We start from the raw sequence: 16,203 nt of genomic DNA, 5'->3' as shown, positions 1-16,203 counted from the left end.
CCAATGGAGTCTGTGTAGGTGCTTGTAGACTTTCACATGTAAGTTTTCGTAGGTAATTTGTAAAGTCTTTATGGGTCATGCCATTTCGCAGTTGCCGGAAGGACTTCTGGTAATACGAAACAACTGTAATGTTTGCATGCGTTTCTTTTTTTAATTTAATCAGGTTAGATACAAACTGGCTTGGACTCACCCTGTCTCTAACACACCCAATTGGAGAGCATATCAGATGTTTTAGTTTTTTTTCTTAAAATCTTCAGTTAGATGTTCAAACGCAGTCTTGTAATCATCAAGGGTTGGTTTACCAAAAAATCTGTCTTTTGTGACAAGACTGTATACACAGGCTCCAGCTTGACTATTTTGCAGTGTAAGATGATCGGTAATGCAATGAGCTGCTGTTGGTTTCTCAAAGTGCTTTGCGAACACTACAGCCACACCCGCTGACATACGCCGGTCGTCGTCAAAATCTCCAGAAATGCTATGAGCAAAAGCTACTGATCTGTCATTGTGGTACTTTTCAATCATTAAAGACATAGGCATTTCAGTGACACTTATTCCTTCATGATTTTCTGGGAATGTTTGTATGATCTCAGGACAGGATGGAACTACCTTTGTTGTTTCAAATATTTGTTTAAGTTTGTATGTAATAAGTTTAGCCACTATGTACTTTCCTCTGTTATTTATGTGTAGGCCATGATATGAGAAATGGGTTCTCTTCAACACATCCAGATCAACAAGATGTAAAGATTCCAGTCTATTAGCTAATTCCCTCAAGTAATTATTTACAAGACATATTTCGTCATGAACTGCATGCTTCTTGTGGACATCAAATCTTTGTGGTACGGTTGTAACCAATACTGGCTGTTTTTGGCTTAAAGTCTTTAATTTGGCTTCTAGGGATGAGTAGATAGGAGTCATATAGTTTTTCAATGAATCATTAGATCCTCCAATAAGAATAACTGCATCATATTTGTATTTTGAAAGCAATGCAGTGTCTGTTACTTGATTGAATGAGGCGTTAGGCATTACTGTACCCGTTGCATTTATTTTATCATTCATTTGACTTAGCTTCCATCATAGATTTCTGCCCTGGCTGTATTATACCGAGGCCACATATTTTACAGCGCTGCGGCGGTTATGTTAGGTTGGTATATCATAAACATGTTTGTAGGACTTTCCTCGTTTCAATGATCAACTACTCGTGGAGTAGTGTCCCTTAACATAGGGAGTCCATCTAGTGACAAAGTTATCTGTCCGTTAACAGCTCATATTCTACCAAAACTCACTGCTAAGTTACTCACTATGACACCTGGTGAATCCAATTGGCCTCAAGAAGCTCCAACTAGCTTAGCTGATCATGATTTCATGATTCCTGGGTCTGTAGATTTGATACTTGGAGCTGATGTTTATGGAAGTATCATTCTTCCTGGACTTATCAAGGGCCTCTCACTCCTATTGCTCAATTAACCATCTTTGGTTGGGTGTTATCTAGGCCAAGTGGATTTATCATCAATGACAATAAATCACCAATGTATCCTTGCCTACTGGAGAACAAAGTAGATGATTTACTTCAGAAGTTTTGGGAACAGGAAGATTTTGCCAAAGATCCAGTTCAGGTTAGATCTCCTGAAAATCAAAATTGTGCAGAACACTTTCAATCGACACACTCTATGATTGAAAGAGGAAGATATGTTGTTAAAACTCCCACTAAAAGAGTCTGCCAAAAATCCCGGACAACCTCATTTGTTTGGTAACACTGAAGACAGCTACTGAAGTGAAAGGTAAAACTCACACCACAGTTAAACATAGATACTTTATTAGCCAAGATCCCAAAAGTAAGTCTTCAAGCTCAAAACAACAATACAATAAAAACAAACATCAAATATGCAACATATGATAACTATAAAAATACCAAACAGCACATCTTCTCTTTTCTCTTTTTTTTTTAGTTTATTTATAAAAATCTGAATCACTGTATCTACGAGGTGGTTTTACACTTCTTTTAGGTCTGTCATTTTCATTGCTATTGTAATTATGTCCAGCATCAGTTTCAGTTCCTTGGTCTTCTTGGTATTGGTGTTCAAATCTATTTTCACCATTTTCAATAGGCCTATGCACAGCTATTATATGTCTCCTGTTCCTTCTGATCTTCCCTGCCTGTGTATTTATCAGGTAGGACCGAGGATGATTTGATTTATTCTCAACATGTCCATAACGTTTTAAATCTGGAATCCAAACTTTGTCATTTTGATCAAGCTGTGAGAGATCTCTTACACCTTTCCTTACATCGTAGTTTCTCTTATTTCTTTCCTTGATTGAAAAATCCTTCTCTTTAAACTTTTGCAATCTTTCCCTTGTTACCTGTCTGAAGTTATTTATTGACGGTAATGTTGATCGGAGCTTCCGTGAATAAAGTAACTCTGCAGGTGAAAGACCAGACTCTAAGGGTGTATTTCTATATTCTAACAATCCAAGATTTGGATCACTACATTTCGTTAGAATCCGCTTCGCTATGTCAACTGCTTTTTCTGCTTCTCCGTTTGATTGTGGATACCTTGGGCTTGATGTCACTATACGGAAACCATATTCTTCAGCAAAATTTTTAAAATCCTGAGAAGTAAATTGCGGACCTCCATCAGCTCTTACCACATATGGTACTCCATGTCGAGCAAATATATTTTTCAATCTAGCAACCACAGCCTCAGTAGTCAATGAATCCACATAAACCAGTTCAAGAAATCTAGAATAGTAGTCTTGCACAACTAAATACCATTTCGCATTACATTTCAAAAGGTCAATACCTAAAGACTCCCAGGGATTTTTTGGTAGTTCAGTCAACAGTAAAGGTTCTGATTTGTTACTTCTTTGCTCCAAGCAAACTGGACAATTTGTTACAAGTGTAGCAATATCTGTTGAGCAGCCAGGCCACCACACCGATTCATACACTCGCCTTCGACATTTGACAATTCCCATGTGACCTTCATGTATTTTACTCAGTATTTCCTTTCTCAACGATTTTGGAATAAACAGTCTTGTGCCTAAAAGGAGGAATCCTTTACTGATGTTTAGATCAGTCCTGTACTTCCAATACACCGAATTTTTATTCCAATTGTTATTCACAATCCAGGATTTAATCCTTCCGCATTCCTCATCAGTATCCTGAGCTTCTTTGATTTCCTTGAGCCTTTTGTCAGAACAAGGAATAGCATCTAAAATACTCTGAACAAACAAATCTTGTTCCAATATGTCTTCATGTTCTTCATTTGACTTAATGGGGTTCCTAGACAAAACATCTGGTACATAAAATTCCTTTCCTTTCACATATGTTACTTTATATCTAAAACAAGCCATTCTCATTCTTAACCGCTGAAGTCTTGCCGATAAACTAGCGATTTGTTTACTTCCAAGCACCTGAACTAAAGGTTTATGGTCAGTCATAAGTTCAAACTCGGTTCCTAAAACATACTGTGAAAATCTCTCACATGCCCAAGTCAGTGCCAGTGCCTCCTTTTCTATCTGAGCATAACGCATCTCTGTCGGTGATAAAGATCTCGATGCATAGGTGATTGGTTTCCACTTTCCATCCACAAATTGTTCAATCACCCCTCCTAGGCCAAATGACGAGGCATCAGCTGCAACTCTGGTTTTACGATTTTTGTCGTAGGACACCAGAACTGGATTTGAAGAAATTAGGGATTTAATTTTATCCCAAGCACTCTTTTGAACGTCAGACCAAACCCACTGATAACCTTTCTTAAGTAAAATTCGCAATGGAGCAGTAACTTCAGCCAAGTTAGGGATAAACTTCATCAAATAATTAACCATGCCAAGAAATTGCCGAAGTTCGTTAACATTATTTGGGGTTTGCATTTTCATAATGGCCTCCACTTTCTCAGGATCAGGCTTTATCAATCCATTTTCAATCAAATGTCCTAGAAATTTAACTCTGTTCACATTAATGTTACATTTATCTTTATTAAGTGTAACATTGTGTTCTCTCAATCTTTGTAATACATTTGCTAGTCGATGGTCATGTTCTTCCTGTGTTCTACCAACCACAAGTATATCATCTGCTTGGTTTACTACCCCATCCAGTCCATCCAAAACTTGGTATATCCTCTTCTGGTAAACCTCTGGGCCAGAATTAATACCGAATGGTAACCTCTTGAAAAAGAATCGCCCGAAAGGAGTTATAAAAGTCGTAAGCTTGTAACTTTCATGATGTAAAGGAACTTGAAGAAATCCATTTGTAGCGTCTAGTAATGAAAATATTTGTCCGCCTTCTAATTTACTTAGGCTTTCTTCTACAGTTGGTAGTTGCCACCTTTCTCTCTGAATGCTTTTGTTGAGTTCGGTATAATCAACACATAGCCTCACTCTATCACCTGTCTTACGCGGTACAACAACAATTGGTGCACACCAGTCTGTTGGTTCTACCACTGGCTCAATTATTCCCTCAGAATGCAGTCGATCCAATTCTTCTTTGACTTTGCTCAATAATGGAGCGGACACTCTACGAGGGGCTGCCACAGCAAAGGGACGAGCATTTTGTGTTAGTGCAATTCTGTAGTTTTCCCCTTTCATTTCACCAATAGAACCAAAAACATCAGAAAACTGAGAAAATATTTGGTTAGAGAAAATCGAATCTATGTTGAACTGAATTAGATTTAATTTCAACATTGCATTTCTACTTAAAAGTGGAGTAGGTTGTTGCTCAATGACGTAAATATCTTCTACAATAGATTTATTTCTAAACACTAAAGTAGCAACGATCTTACCAACCACTTTCAACTTTGTTTTCCCCGGACCAAATAATATTTTACTTGTTTCACTCGTTTCCAGTTTTAACTCCTTGCAAAGATCATATCCAATTATAGAAACATCTGCTCCAGTGTCTAACTTAAAATAAATATCATGCCCCTTAACATTAAGTTTTACTTTACAAGGATTTTGTCCTCCAACCTCTTCTATGGTCAATTCCCCTAAATAGGTTTTAGGTTTTTCTAATGGTTCATTACTGTTATTAATTTCTCTCACTTCAAATCCTTTGGTACAACATCTCACATAGTGTCCCTTTATTCCACATCTGAAACATGTAGACTGATTGGCAGGACAATCATTGTTATTGTGATGCCCAACGAATCCACATTTGTTACATTTACCTTTCATTGAAAAGCTTTGATCTTGACTTTTATTGCAAGAACTGTCCCTAAACCGATGTTTAGTGGATTGCTTAATCCCCTTATTGACAAACTCAATTTCTGGTGATTCCCTCACTACTTTTTGTTGTTGTTTTAAACTCTCTGCTTGTCTTGCTTTCAAAATTGCTGTACTTAAGGTTAATTTTTCATCCAACTGTAAATTTTGAGAAAGTTTATCATCATTTACCCCAATTACTATCAAATCTCTAATTAGTTCATCTTTTAATTCCCCAAGTTTACATCGCTCTGCCAGTTTGTGTAAACTATTTATAAAAGAATCAACAGGTTCCCCCTCAGACTGACGTCTTTTTAGAAATTTAGCTCTCTCATATACAATATTGATTTTGAAACCTAGGTAAGACTCAAATCTACCCTTGACAGTGTCATAACTCTGTAATTCTTCATCTTTTAATCCGAAAGATGTTAGAAGGTCTTCTCCTTCATCTCCTAGACAGTATAAAAGCATATTAACTTGATTTTCCCCACTCTTACTGTCTAATCCTGAAGCTAATCTAAACCTTTCAAATTTTCTTATCCATCTAGGCCATTCAGAAGGTTCCCTGAAATTGAAAGGCTCAGGTGTGACAAGTTGGTATTGAACTGTACTAACTGTACTACTCACTGCTTCAGCCATTCTTAGTTCTTTCTTCTCCACAAAAGTTTATTTAACCTGACACCATGAAGTGAAAGGTAAAACTCACACCACAGTTAAACATAGATACTTTATTAGCCAAGATCCCAAAAGTAAGTCTTCAAGCTCAAAACAACAATACAATAAAAACAAACATCAAATATGCAACATATGATAACTATAAAAATACCAAACAGCACAGCTACTGGAACACCCAAGCCCTCTTCCTGCCACAGAATAAAATTGCCCAGTTTCCTGTTGCAATTTGGGGGGAATATGTTAGAAGTTCTCTGAATACTATGTACTGCCTGCCTTTTGTGCACAAATCATATGTTTTATTATATTATTAATACATTACTTGTTTACATTTAGTCAGTTCTTAAAAAATCATGTTCATTAAACCAGCTCTTACGTTTTATCTTTTTTACTGTATCAATATTACTATCTATCATTAACAGACTGTTTATAAAAAAAGATACCTTTTGAAGTGTACGAGATGTAAGAGAATGCAACTATGGAAGACGGTCACAGTGCCACCTTGATCACGAGAAATGATAATATTTTCAACCCAAGGGACTATCATGGTGTTGATATAATCACAAGAGACAGTCACGGTGTTGTCATGATTGCAGAAACAATATGACCAATTACAGCTATAGGAATACAATGTGTTAAGTTTTTCATGCAATTTTTACTCCATTTCCGGCTATACTTTGAACTGGATTCTGTTCCAATTAGTTACCAGATTAACTAACATTAAGTCTAAAGTTACTAAATTCACAAGTAGCATAAACTTGATGGTAACAGACACTTGACTATTAATAAAAGGACAAAAGAACTGCATCAACAGTTAATACTTGTTTAATAACAAAAGAAAAGCTGAAATACAAAATAAATAGTTAGGATATAATAATAAATAAACTAAGGCAAAATAATGATCATTCTAATAACTCATCACCCTCTGTGACTTCTTTTAAGTTAAGAATTTCTAGAATTCCTTGTCCTTTAGTTTCTGATCGGACTATTTCATCCACTTCTCTGAAGTTTCCTGGGTCTGCCAGGCAAGTCTGTGATGACAAAATTTAAATTAGTTGTATGAATATACTTTACAAACTCTTAAAAGTATATGCCTAACAATTTAAATCCTACTCTCTTTATCTTTTTTGTGTGTTCCTAACAATGAATTAGAATTTAAAATATAGGATTACGCCAGATATATTAACAACATATTACATTACCACCGCAACACAACTTTTACTATATCACATTTACTAACAAGAAGATCTTTGCTAGTTCAACTTTAAGGCATACTCTCTCTCTTTCTTTAGTATTACTCAGAAGAAATCTAAATAAGTACAGTCACTTTGCCAAACCAAAATCCTCCTATGCAAGAATAATAACCTTTCCTACCACTTATTCAAATAGTCTGACATTTAATTTGATGTAGTTTAATTTCCCTTCATTTAAAAACCATGATCTGTTACTGGAAGGTTCTAAGTGATATGTTTTTGATTATACCACATTTACAATAATTTCACAGTATGATTGATAATTACCAGATTCAACTCGCCATCAGTCCATTCCTCATTCTCCACTTTGCTAGTTAGTTTCACAACTTTGTCCCTCAACTTCCTAGCCTCTTTACCAGATATTACTATTCTGAGCCTCATTTGTGCTCGTTCCAATGGCATTGTTGCTTTTAATTGAGGGATCACATCTAAAGCCTGTAAGAAAAAAAATTCAATTTCTACTTTGCAATTGTACGATTTCATGATGGATTGTAGCACAAAATGTCATAGTGCGTCTGCTGATACTGCAAACAGAGTCCTAAGGGAACTTGTACTGCAGGGTTGCCACCGTAGTAAGATGATAAAATTCATGGGTTTCACTGATAGTTAACGCAAATAAATGTTTTGCTGATTTCAGAAAATGTACATTTAAGAGGCAGTTTCTTTGTGCATTAATATAGAATAGCCTTTCAAACATGAAACAACTATTTTAGAGTGATTAAAAATATTTTTTTAGAACAAAACAGAACAAGCTATTTCAAATTAAATATTGGAGAAGAATAACAAAATATTTTAGTCTAATTCAGTCTGTAACGGTCAAATATTAAGAGTAGGAACGTTGCTGTTTCGTAATTCAAATAGCGCGGGGTTGTGGTTCACTGAGCGGCCACGCACTACGCCAGCGTCGCGACCCCTATAACAGCCGCACAGTACAGGGGCTAGTCACTTGAGCGCTGGGCGAATAGCTAGCAACATCTCTCCCTGGTAAGTGGAGTGGAGTACATCGCGAAACCTTAGGTCGAGGGCGGAATAGCCCGGTAATAAGCCAGTGGTGGAACAACCCTGGTAGCGTTGAATACTAGGGTTAGGCCGAGGGCGGAATAGCTCTTGGACCCGCGTATATTGCGAGACGATAGGTCGAGGGCGGAATAGCCCGGTAATAAGGTAGATATGGTGGAGGCAGATATGTATAAGGTAATTGAATGGCTAAGGAACGATAATTCTGTAGCCTTCGCCCATACCATCTCCGGCGACTACCATCACCCAAGAAGAATCACTGCTGGTGTGGCCAGGGCTTTTAGGAAACACTTTGGGAAGCCCGACTTAAAAGATTGCCTAACAAACTTTTTGTCATGCCAAAGGACCATTCCTAAACAAGCAACGGTATATAGGGTGCGTTCACAAAGAAAGCTGGTTACAAGTAATTTACTTTCAGCGCTTGTTCCAAGCGCTTGAGAATGCTATTGTGTGTTCACAACAAATGCTTGCATTTCAAGCTCAGTGTAGTCTTAGTTTTGGTTGAGACAATATCTTCCTCAAGTGATGAAGAGTTATTTTTGATTAAAAATGTAGAATTAAAAGTTCGTAGAAGGAAAGTAGGTGTTCATGAAATTAACCGCGTAAGAGGTAGGTTCGGGGAATACCACCATCTATTTCCTCAATTGAAATTTGACAAAGTGAGGTTTTTTTCTTATATGAGAATGGAGTTAACCACGTTTAATTACATCCTCAAGAAAATTGAAAGTGTTTTAGTGAAGTTTTGAGGGAATTGGCATAAGCAACCTATCCATGCACCAGAACGAATTTTGGACCAATAATAAAACCTAAAAAATACTCGGAGGGAGTATTAAACACCCTACGTAGCTGATTAATTATGATGCAAACAATATTGTGAGATATATTCAAATGTTTTAATTTTCTAGGTAAATAAAGTCAAAGTATACAAGATTTATATAATAATCCAACACTTAATTATAATATTAAATTAAATGTGATCGTCTATCATCTTAATACATATGTTATATTTGTACTATTCAATACGTTATTGAACATTCTAGAGAAAAACCACAATACGTGGATAATATATTTTTTTGGAAATTGGAAGCTCTAAATACTTGAGCTATCAACTAATCGACATCCATACTGCACTGTTAGTAGTTTGTAACTGACTGGTTCGGTCAACAAGTGCCGGAAAACAAGTACGAAACGTTCTTGCGTGCTTGTCAAAGCTTGTAGCAAGCGCTTGCTAGCCGGCACAAGCTTTGTCTGTGAACGCACACGTTTGATACTATGTTGACTTTTCTCACGCCGGTTCGAGCTTCCAAGCACTTGTAACCAGCTTTCTTTGTGAACGCACCCATAGCCTTATAACCAAAGAACACTTCAACGGCAAGTTTAACCGTAGCTACTGAGCATTTTTCAAAGTTCAATCTCTACCTGCAGATCAGTGAGTATATCACAATAATAAGCAAAAATAAACTAATGGAAAACTTGTATTACCTTTTGTTAGAAAGCCAACCACTATTATTGTTAATCAGGGCACAAATTTCATCAATTTAAATATAAATCAACAACATAATACATAACAGTTTTTATTTTAACTCGTTCCATAGTTCAAAACGTGTATGCATTTGCATTAATTTACATCATCATTTAAAACATTGAGTAAAGAAACATAGTTATGTCATAGATATTTAATTGATTTTAGAAACAAAAGTGAATTGTGTGCACCATAGTTTTGCGATTTTCTCCATAGTCATATTGAAAAGCAGAGTTGTAAAAACATAACTACTAAAGAGGTTTCTGTAAATGTAAAAAGAGAACGAATGTGAAGTAATTCATAGAAGAAAATATAAGTAGTAGCTACCTCTGGACAGAATAAAAGTAGGTATAGTTGTAATTTAGTTTGTAAATTGAATTAAAACACAAAAGTAAGTGTAAACATTGAGTCAGTAAAATTGTAAAACTGTGCCATTACATTTTATATCTATGTATCAGCAAAAACAGTGTTTGTTTCAATTTTCTTGGACTTTTTTTACCGTTTTTACTTGTTAATTATATTGAGGTTAGTGTAGTTTCCTATTGTAACTATGGCAACGGGACCAGCACCAGATCATGACTATACTCAATTTATAGACGAACCAAGTGTTATTCTAGAGATATCAAACTTTCAAATCACCGGTGAAGAAGATCTCAAATGTGATAAAAAAGACTCCGAAAACAACTGGCAAACTGTTATATCAAGAAATGGCAAAAGAAACTTGATGCTGTTACCAGAACATGGACCAAAACGCCATCGCATTCATCAAACCACAGCAAAGAATGTTGGTTCTTCACAAGGAATTACTCTCAAAAACAATTTTGCGCCACTGTCCTCTGATGCAATGGAAGATGAACTTGTGACTAACAAGCCTAAAGAGTCAAAACCACCACCAATATTTCTTCCTGGCGTTACGAACGTTGCACCCATGATCAGATCTTTGAATACAATGGTGACTATCAATGGATATTCCTACAAATGCCTTCCCAAAATTAAACTGTTTCCTGCAACCTCTGACGACTACAGGAAAATAGTGTGTGGGCTGACAGATTTGAATGTATGTTTCCATACATACCAGCTGAAACAGGAACGTGATTATAGGGTCGTACTGAAGGGAATGCACTATTCAACTTGCATTGACGACTTAAAGGCTGCTATTGAGAAAAATGGACACAAGGTAAGGAATCTAACTAATGTAAGGAACAAATTTTTGAAGAAACCAATGTCTCTTTGTTTCATAGACCTAGAGCCTAGTGACAATAATAATGAAACATTTAATAATTTTCTGTGGAATATTTAAACATAAGGAAATATTTCAAACACAATTCATTTTAAATGCTAAGGTTTTATTTGAACCACCTCAGAAAAAAAAGAAATTGTCCAATGTAAACGCTGCCAGCAGTATGGGCACACTAAATCTTACTGTCACAACAAGTATCGTTGTGTTAAATGCACACAGGAACATGATACCAAAGACTGCCCTAAACCACCTGATGTACCCCCAGCTTGTGTGTTGTGCTCAGGAAAGCACTCTGCAAATTACAAAGGTTATGCCCTGTTTATAGAGATATACAAAATAAGCAGTTCCCCCCTCTCAGAAAAAAAGACTCTTGGTAATAATCAAAGCAATCTGGGTCTTCAGAGTCTTACACAAGACAATTCTAATACCAGTAATACCTTGACGAAAAGTTCATTAGTCAATGAATAGTCATTTATTCCATCTTTAAACAATACAATATTGTGATTGATTTCGTCAAAAAATAACTACATCCTAATTTTGGCTACATTGTAGTTGACAATAGACAGACAATATGGCATGCTATAATTTTCTAATTAAGTTCTGAGGATCTAGTAAAAGAAGGGATAACATTTGCTCAAACTGCGCGGAATGGTAGTGAAGTTGGCCACACCAGTAATCATGTTAGTGAACAAACCACAGAATCTCAAAATCTGTCTGAGACTATACAAAATTGTTTCTCACGCTTTGAGAGCATATTATCTAAACAAGCAGGGGGTCATGGAATTTTAAATATCCTGGAAAAGTCAGGGAATTTTGTCATAAGTCAGGGAAAATTGTAAAATTATAATTGTTAGGAAATAAGGTCGTTCTGGTGAGAGTATGTGTGCCATGTGGGTGAAAACACTGAAAATTAAAACCCTCCCAGTGTCAAACATCAATGCATCGATGTCGAGACGGTTACATATTGTCTTTTAACTCAGTCAATTTCAGTCCGATTTGGACTGGATTGATATCACTGTAAACAGCAGAAAACTGGCTTTCTTCTGGTGTCTGTTTCACAACCTTACTTTTGTTTGTCTGTTTCCAGATGTTTTGAGACAAAGACAATGTTTTGGTTGCCGTGTTGTTGTTTACAAGTTGTTTGTTACTATATTTTCTTTATTGAAAACTGATTTTTATCTGTTTAGACTACATATTTAGATGTACAAAATAATCAGTGATGACTAACTTGTTGGTTTTATGTGTTTGCAGTAATATATTTGAAGGTTATGTGTAATGGCAGTAAAGTCATTGTAATAGGCCTAGTGAGTGATTTTGCTACTATTCCTCGATCATATTTATGACTCTTGGCTGTCCTAAAAATTAAGTTAACCATACTAAAGTTCAATTTTCTTTTTCGCTATAATATTTAGAAATAAATGGCTATTTCAGATTTTTCATTTAGTTACAATTACTCATAAAAATAGGGGCACGAACATTTTTTTCATATTTTTATTTTGTATTTTTATCTTTCTAAGTACGTTTTTATGATAAAATAGTTATAAAAACCTAATTATTTGAGCAGAATCATAATGTGCATATATTTAGCTGCACAAAAATATATAACAAGGTACCTATAGTTATTTTACAAAGTAGATTTGTTATATTTTTTAATAAATATTACTGCAAAATGCCTAAAAATCGTCTAACACCACACAAAAAATGACCGACACCAGGAGGGCTAAGAAACATGAATAATTCTAGGTTACAAGAGGAGGAATTGACCGTCATTCACATCAGGCAACCAGTCAGTCTCTTGCCCAAACAAATATATCGTACAATATTGTCTTCTGTAGTGTTTTGCCACCCACCACCCACCGACCGCCATTATTGCGCCATACTGTCTTTTATCTGCGTAACTGTGTAGTTTTATCTTAGTCTGCATATTGTGTTTGCAGATGCATTGAGTTGAAGAGTTTAAACTGAAATATATCAGTTTTTAAGTGTGTTTTGATAAGTTTGTGATGTGAATTTTGTGGACTGCTAAAGCTTTGAATTGGTGCGTATTTAACCTACGTCACACAGTGCATTGTTTATTTTCAAAGCTTTGTTTCAAACATGTCAAAACAAACAACTTTTCAGCCCAATTGGCTAAATGATCCTCAGTTTCAGCAGTGGTTGGAAAGAGTTCCAATGGACAGGGCCTGATTACCCATTAGGCTGATTAGGCTGGAGCCTAGGGCGCCAGTCAGCCAAGTGTTTTAGGGGGGGGGGGGGCGCCAGACAGCTAAGACAGCTAAGTTGGGACCGGGGGCGTGAAAAATGTTTTATTCCAAAAAAGGATTCGCGCAGATAGGGAATGAGGCGGGGAAGGGTGGTTCAGCAGATTTTCATAATCATTATATTTATAGTAATAATTGAATGTAAAAACATTTTACGATACTTTTTGTTGCAGATAAATATAGATAAATGATGTAAAACTAAGTAATTCTATCTAAAGGCCCTAATAAATTTGTATAAGGCCTAGGTGATTAACAGAGTTAATTTAGAAAGTAGTATATTATTGTTTGGTTTTTTGATATTTTAGGCTAGGTCTACTTTTATTTAATACAATCATATGTTTAATAAAATGTAAAATAAATACATTATTTTAAAACTAAAAGTTTTATATTCCTTGAACAACCGATTTGTTACTATTTTAAAAGTTCCTAATCAAACCATGCAATAATTATTAATGATCAGTTTTCTTTTGTTTTTAAATAAACTGAATAGCAGTATAATGCCTTTGGCCATTTTTAATTTTTGAATTTAGTATTAGTATTCATACTTTGAAATTTTGAAAGTGGTGGCAGAGAGGAGGGGTAGTGGTAGGGAGGAGGGGGGCGTGTGCAAGAAATGTTTTAACTTAAGCAACATGGGACGCCGTGCGGTCGTAAGTCACATGACTGGCGAAAAACATTAAAAAAACATGTCTGCTTCAAAAAGTTCAGCGTCTTTAAAATGTTTTTTAAAAGTAGATAAACCACCATTGGACTTACATGACAATTTGCAAACTGAAAAAACAACTAGTGATTTACAAAGTGCCGATTAACTAGTACCGATAGTGACACTGGGTCGAGTAGGCCTACTGCAGCAGTAGTTTCCCAACCCTCGACACCCCGTGGAATGCAATATTTTATTGTTAATGACAATGTTACCAAGGCTGAGATTTTGTGGGCAATTGAGAGCGTCATGACCCATACGTCTATGCGCACCGCCGCTCGCGATGTTACATTGATGGCTGTAATGTTTCCTGATAGTGAAATTGTCAAAAAAATGCAACTCCAACGAGATAAAATTGGTTATTTAATAACTCACACCATTTCCCCTTTTTTCCAAAACGAACTTATAAACAAAGTTAATGGTAATTATATCGACCTCCGGACCTCACGCGAAATTAAAAATTTCTTTTTTCAAAATGGTCGAAATTTCACGCTGATTTCAAAAATGATTGTCGTTTTTTTCGGAAACGTCCCGTTTTCCCGGAAAATGGGAAAAACGGGAAAAATATTTTTTGCTCAAAACCCATGTTGTGGGTACTCAAATTATGCGGAATTTCGTCCTGGACAAGAATATGTAAACTTTATTACGATCGGACCACTATTAAGTAAAATATCACCGAAAAACGGGAAAACGGGGAATTTTTTTTTTTGCTCAAAACCCATGTTGTGGGTACTCAAATTGTGCGGAATTTCATCCCGAACAAGAATATGTAGTTTTTATTACGATCGCTTTTACGTAAAACATCACCGGACAGGTTAACTAACCTAACATAGGTTTAAATTAGGTTAGGTTAGGATAGGTTAGTTTAGGTTAGGTTAGGATAAGTAAGGTTAGGTTAAGTTAGGTTAGGTTAAGTTAGGTTAGGTCAGGTTAAGTTAGGTTAAGTTAGGTTAGGTTGGTTTAGGTTAGGTTAGGTTAAGTTTGGTTAGGTTAGGTTAGCTTAGGTTAGTTTACTTACAATACTTACCTATTCTAACCTAACCTAAACTAACCTATCCTAACCTAACCTAAGTTCGTAAGTTAGGTTAGGTTGGGTTAGTTAATCAATAACATGAGTATTGTAAGTAAACTAACCTAACCCAACTAAACCTAACCTAACCAAACTTAACCTAACCTAACCTATCAAAACTCAACCTAACCTAAACCCACCTAACCTAACCTAACTTAACCTAACCTAACCTAACCTAATCTAACTTAACCTAACCAAACCTAAACTAACCTATCCTAACCTAATCTAAACCTAAGTTAGGTTATGTTAGGTTAGTTAACCTGTCCGGTGATGTTTTACTTAAAAGCGATTGGTTAGGATAGGTTAGTTTAGGTTAGGTTAGAATAGGTAAGTATTGTAAGTAAACTAACCTAAACCAACCTAACCTAACCTAACTTAGGAACCTGACCTAACCTAACTTAACCTAACTTAACCTTACTTAACCTAACCTAACCTAAACTAACCTATCCTAACCTAACCTAACCTTACTTAACCTAAACTAACCTATCCTAACCTAACCTAATTTAAACCTAAGTTAGGTTATGTTAGGTTAGTTAACCTGTCTGGTGATGTTTTACTTAAAAGCGATCGTAATAAAAACTACATATTCTTGTTCAGGATGAAATTCCGCACAATTTGAGTACCCACAACATGGGTTTTGAGCAAAAAAAATTCCCCGTTTTCCCGTTTTTCGGTGATATTTTACTTAATAGTGGTCCGATCGTAATAAAATTTACATATTCTTGTCCAGGACGAAATTCCGCATAATTTGAGTACCCACAACAAGGGTTTTGAGCAAAACATATTTTTCCCGTTTTTCCCATTTTCCGGGAAAACGGGACGTTTCCGAAAAAAACGACAATTATTTTTGAAATCAGCGTGAAATTTCGACCATTTTGAAAAAAGAAATTTTTAATTTCGCGTGAGGTCCGGAGGTCGATATAATTACCAAGTTGGTAGTTGTGACTTTTTTGTCGTTGGATTTGACGAATCTCTCAACAAAGTTGCACAAAAGCAACAGATGGATTTGAATGTCAGATTTTGGGACCCTTCAGGAAATGAAGTCAAAACTAGATACTTAACTTCAGTGTTTTTGGGAAGATCAACAGCAGTTGACTTGCTTGAAGCTTTTAAAACTGGACTTGAAAACCTTGATTGCAAAAAACTACTTCAAGTGTCAATGGATGGTCCAAATGTCAATCATAAGTTTTTAAAAGACCTCAAAGCAGACTTAAAGACAGAACCTAATGACAAATCCATCTTATTTATTTATTTATTTTATTTTATTTTATTTATT

At 35.7% G+C, this 16,203-nt stretch overlaps 2 protein-coding genes across 2 annotated transcripts in view; both read right to left on the bottom strand.

The window, feature by feature from the left end:
• Positions 1-1,947: 1,947 nt before the first annotated feature.
• LOC129004968 (uncharacterized protein K02A2.6-like) lies at positions 1,948-4,581 on the bottom strand. The gene has a single exon (XM_054433698.1). It carries the CDS (start codon positions 4,579-4,581, stop codon positions 1,948-1,950), a length of 2,634 nt encoding a protein of 877 aa, XP_054289673.1.
• A 2,093-nt stretch (positions 4,582-6,674) lies between these two features.
• The window catches only part of LOC129004959 (ribosome maturation protein SBDS-like), a 46,563-nt gene continuing 37,034 nt past the window's right edge, over positions 6,675-16,203 (bottom strand). The window contains exons 4-5 of the mRNA XM_054433687.1: positions 7,386-7,553; positions 6,675-6,896 (exon numbers count right to left, since the gene is read on the bottom strand). Coding sequence (XP_054289662.1) covers positions 6,768-6,896; positions 7,386-7,553 — 297 coding nt within the window. The 3' untranslated portion in view covers positions 6,675-6,767. The remainder of the gene's footprint in view (positions 6,897-7,385; positions 7,554-16,203) is intronic.

The sequence above is a fragment of the Macrosteles quadrilineatus genome, unplaced genomic scaffold (assembly GCF_028750875.1).
Source record: "Macrosteles quadrilineatus isolate MER2022 unplaced genomic scaffold, UCM_ALF_1.0 Scaffold_13__1_contigs__length_4303367, whole genome shotgun sequence".
In the NCBI taxonomy this organism is placed as follows: domain Eukaryota; kingdom Metazoa; phylum Arthropoda; class Insecta; order Hemiptera; family Cicadellidae; genus Macrosteles; species Macrosteles quadrilineatus.
Note: the sequence above shows the minus strand (reverse complement) of the source record. Positions and strands in the feature narration are given on the sequence as shown.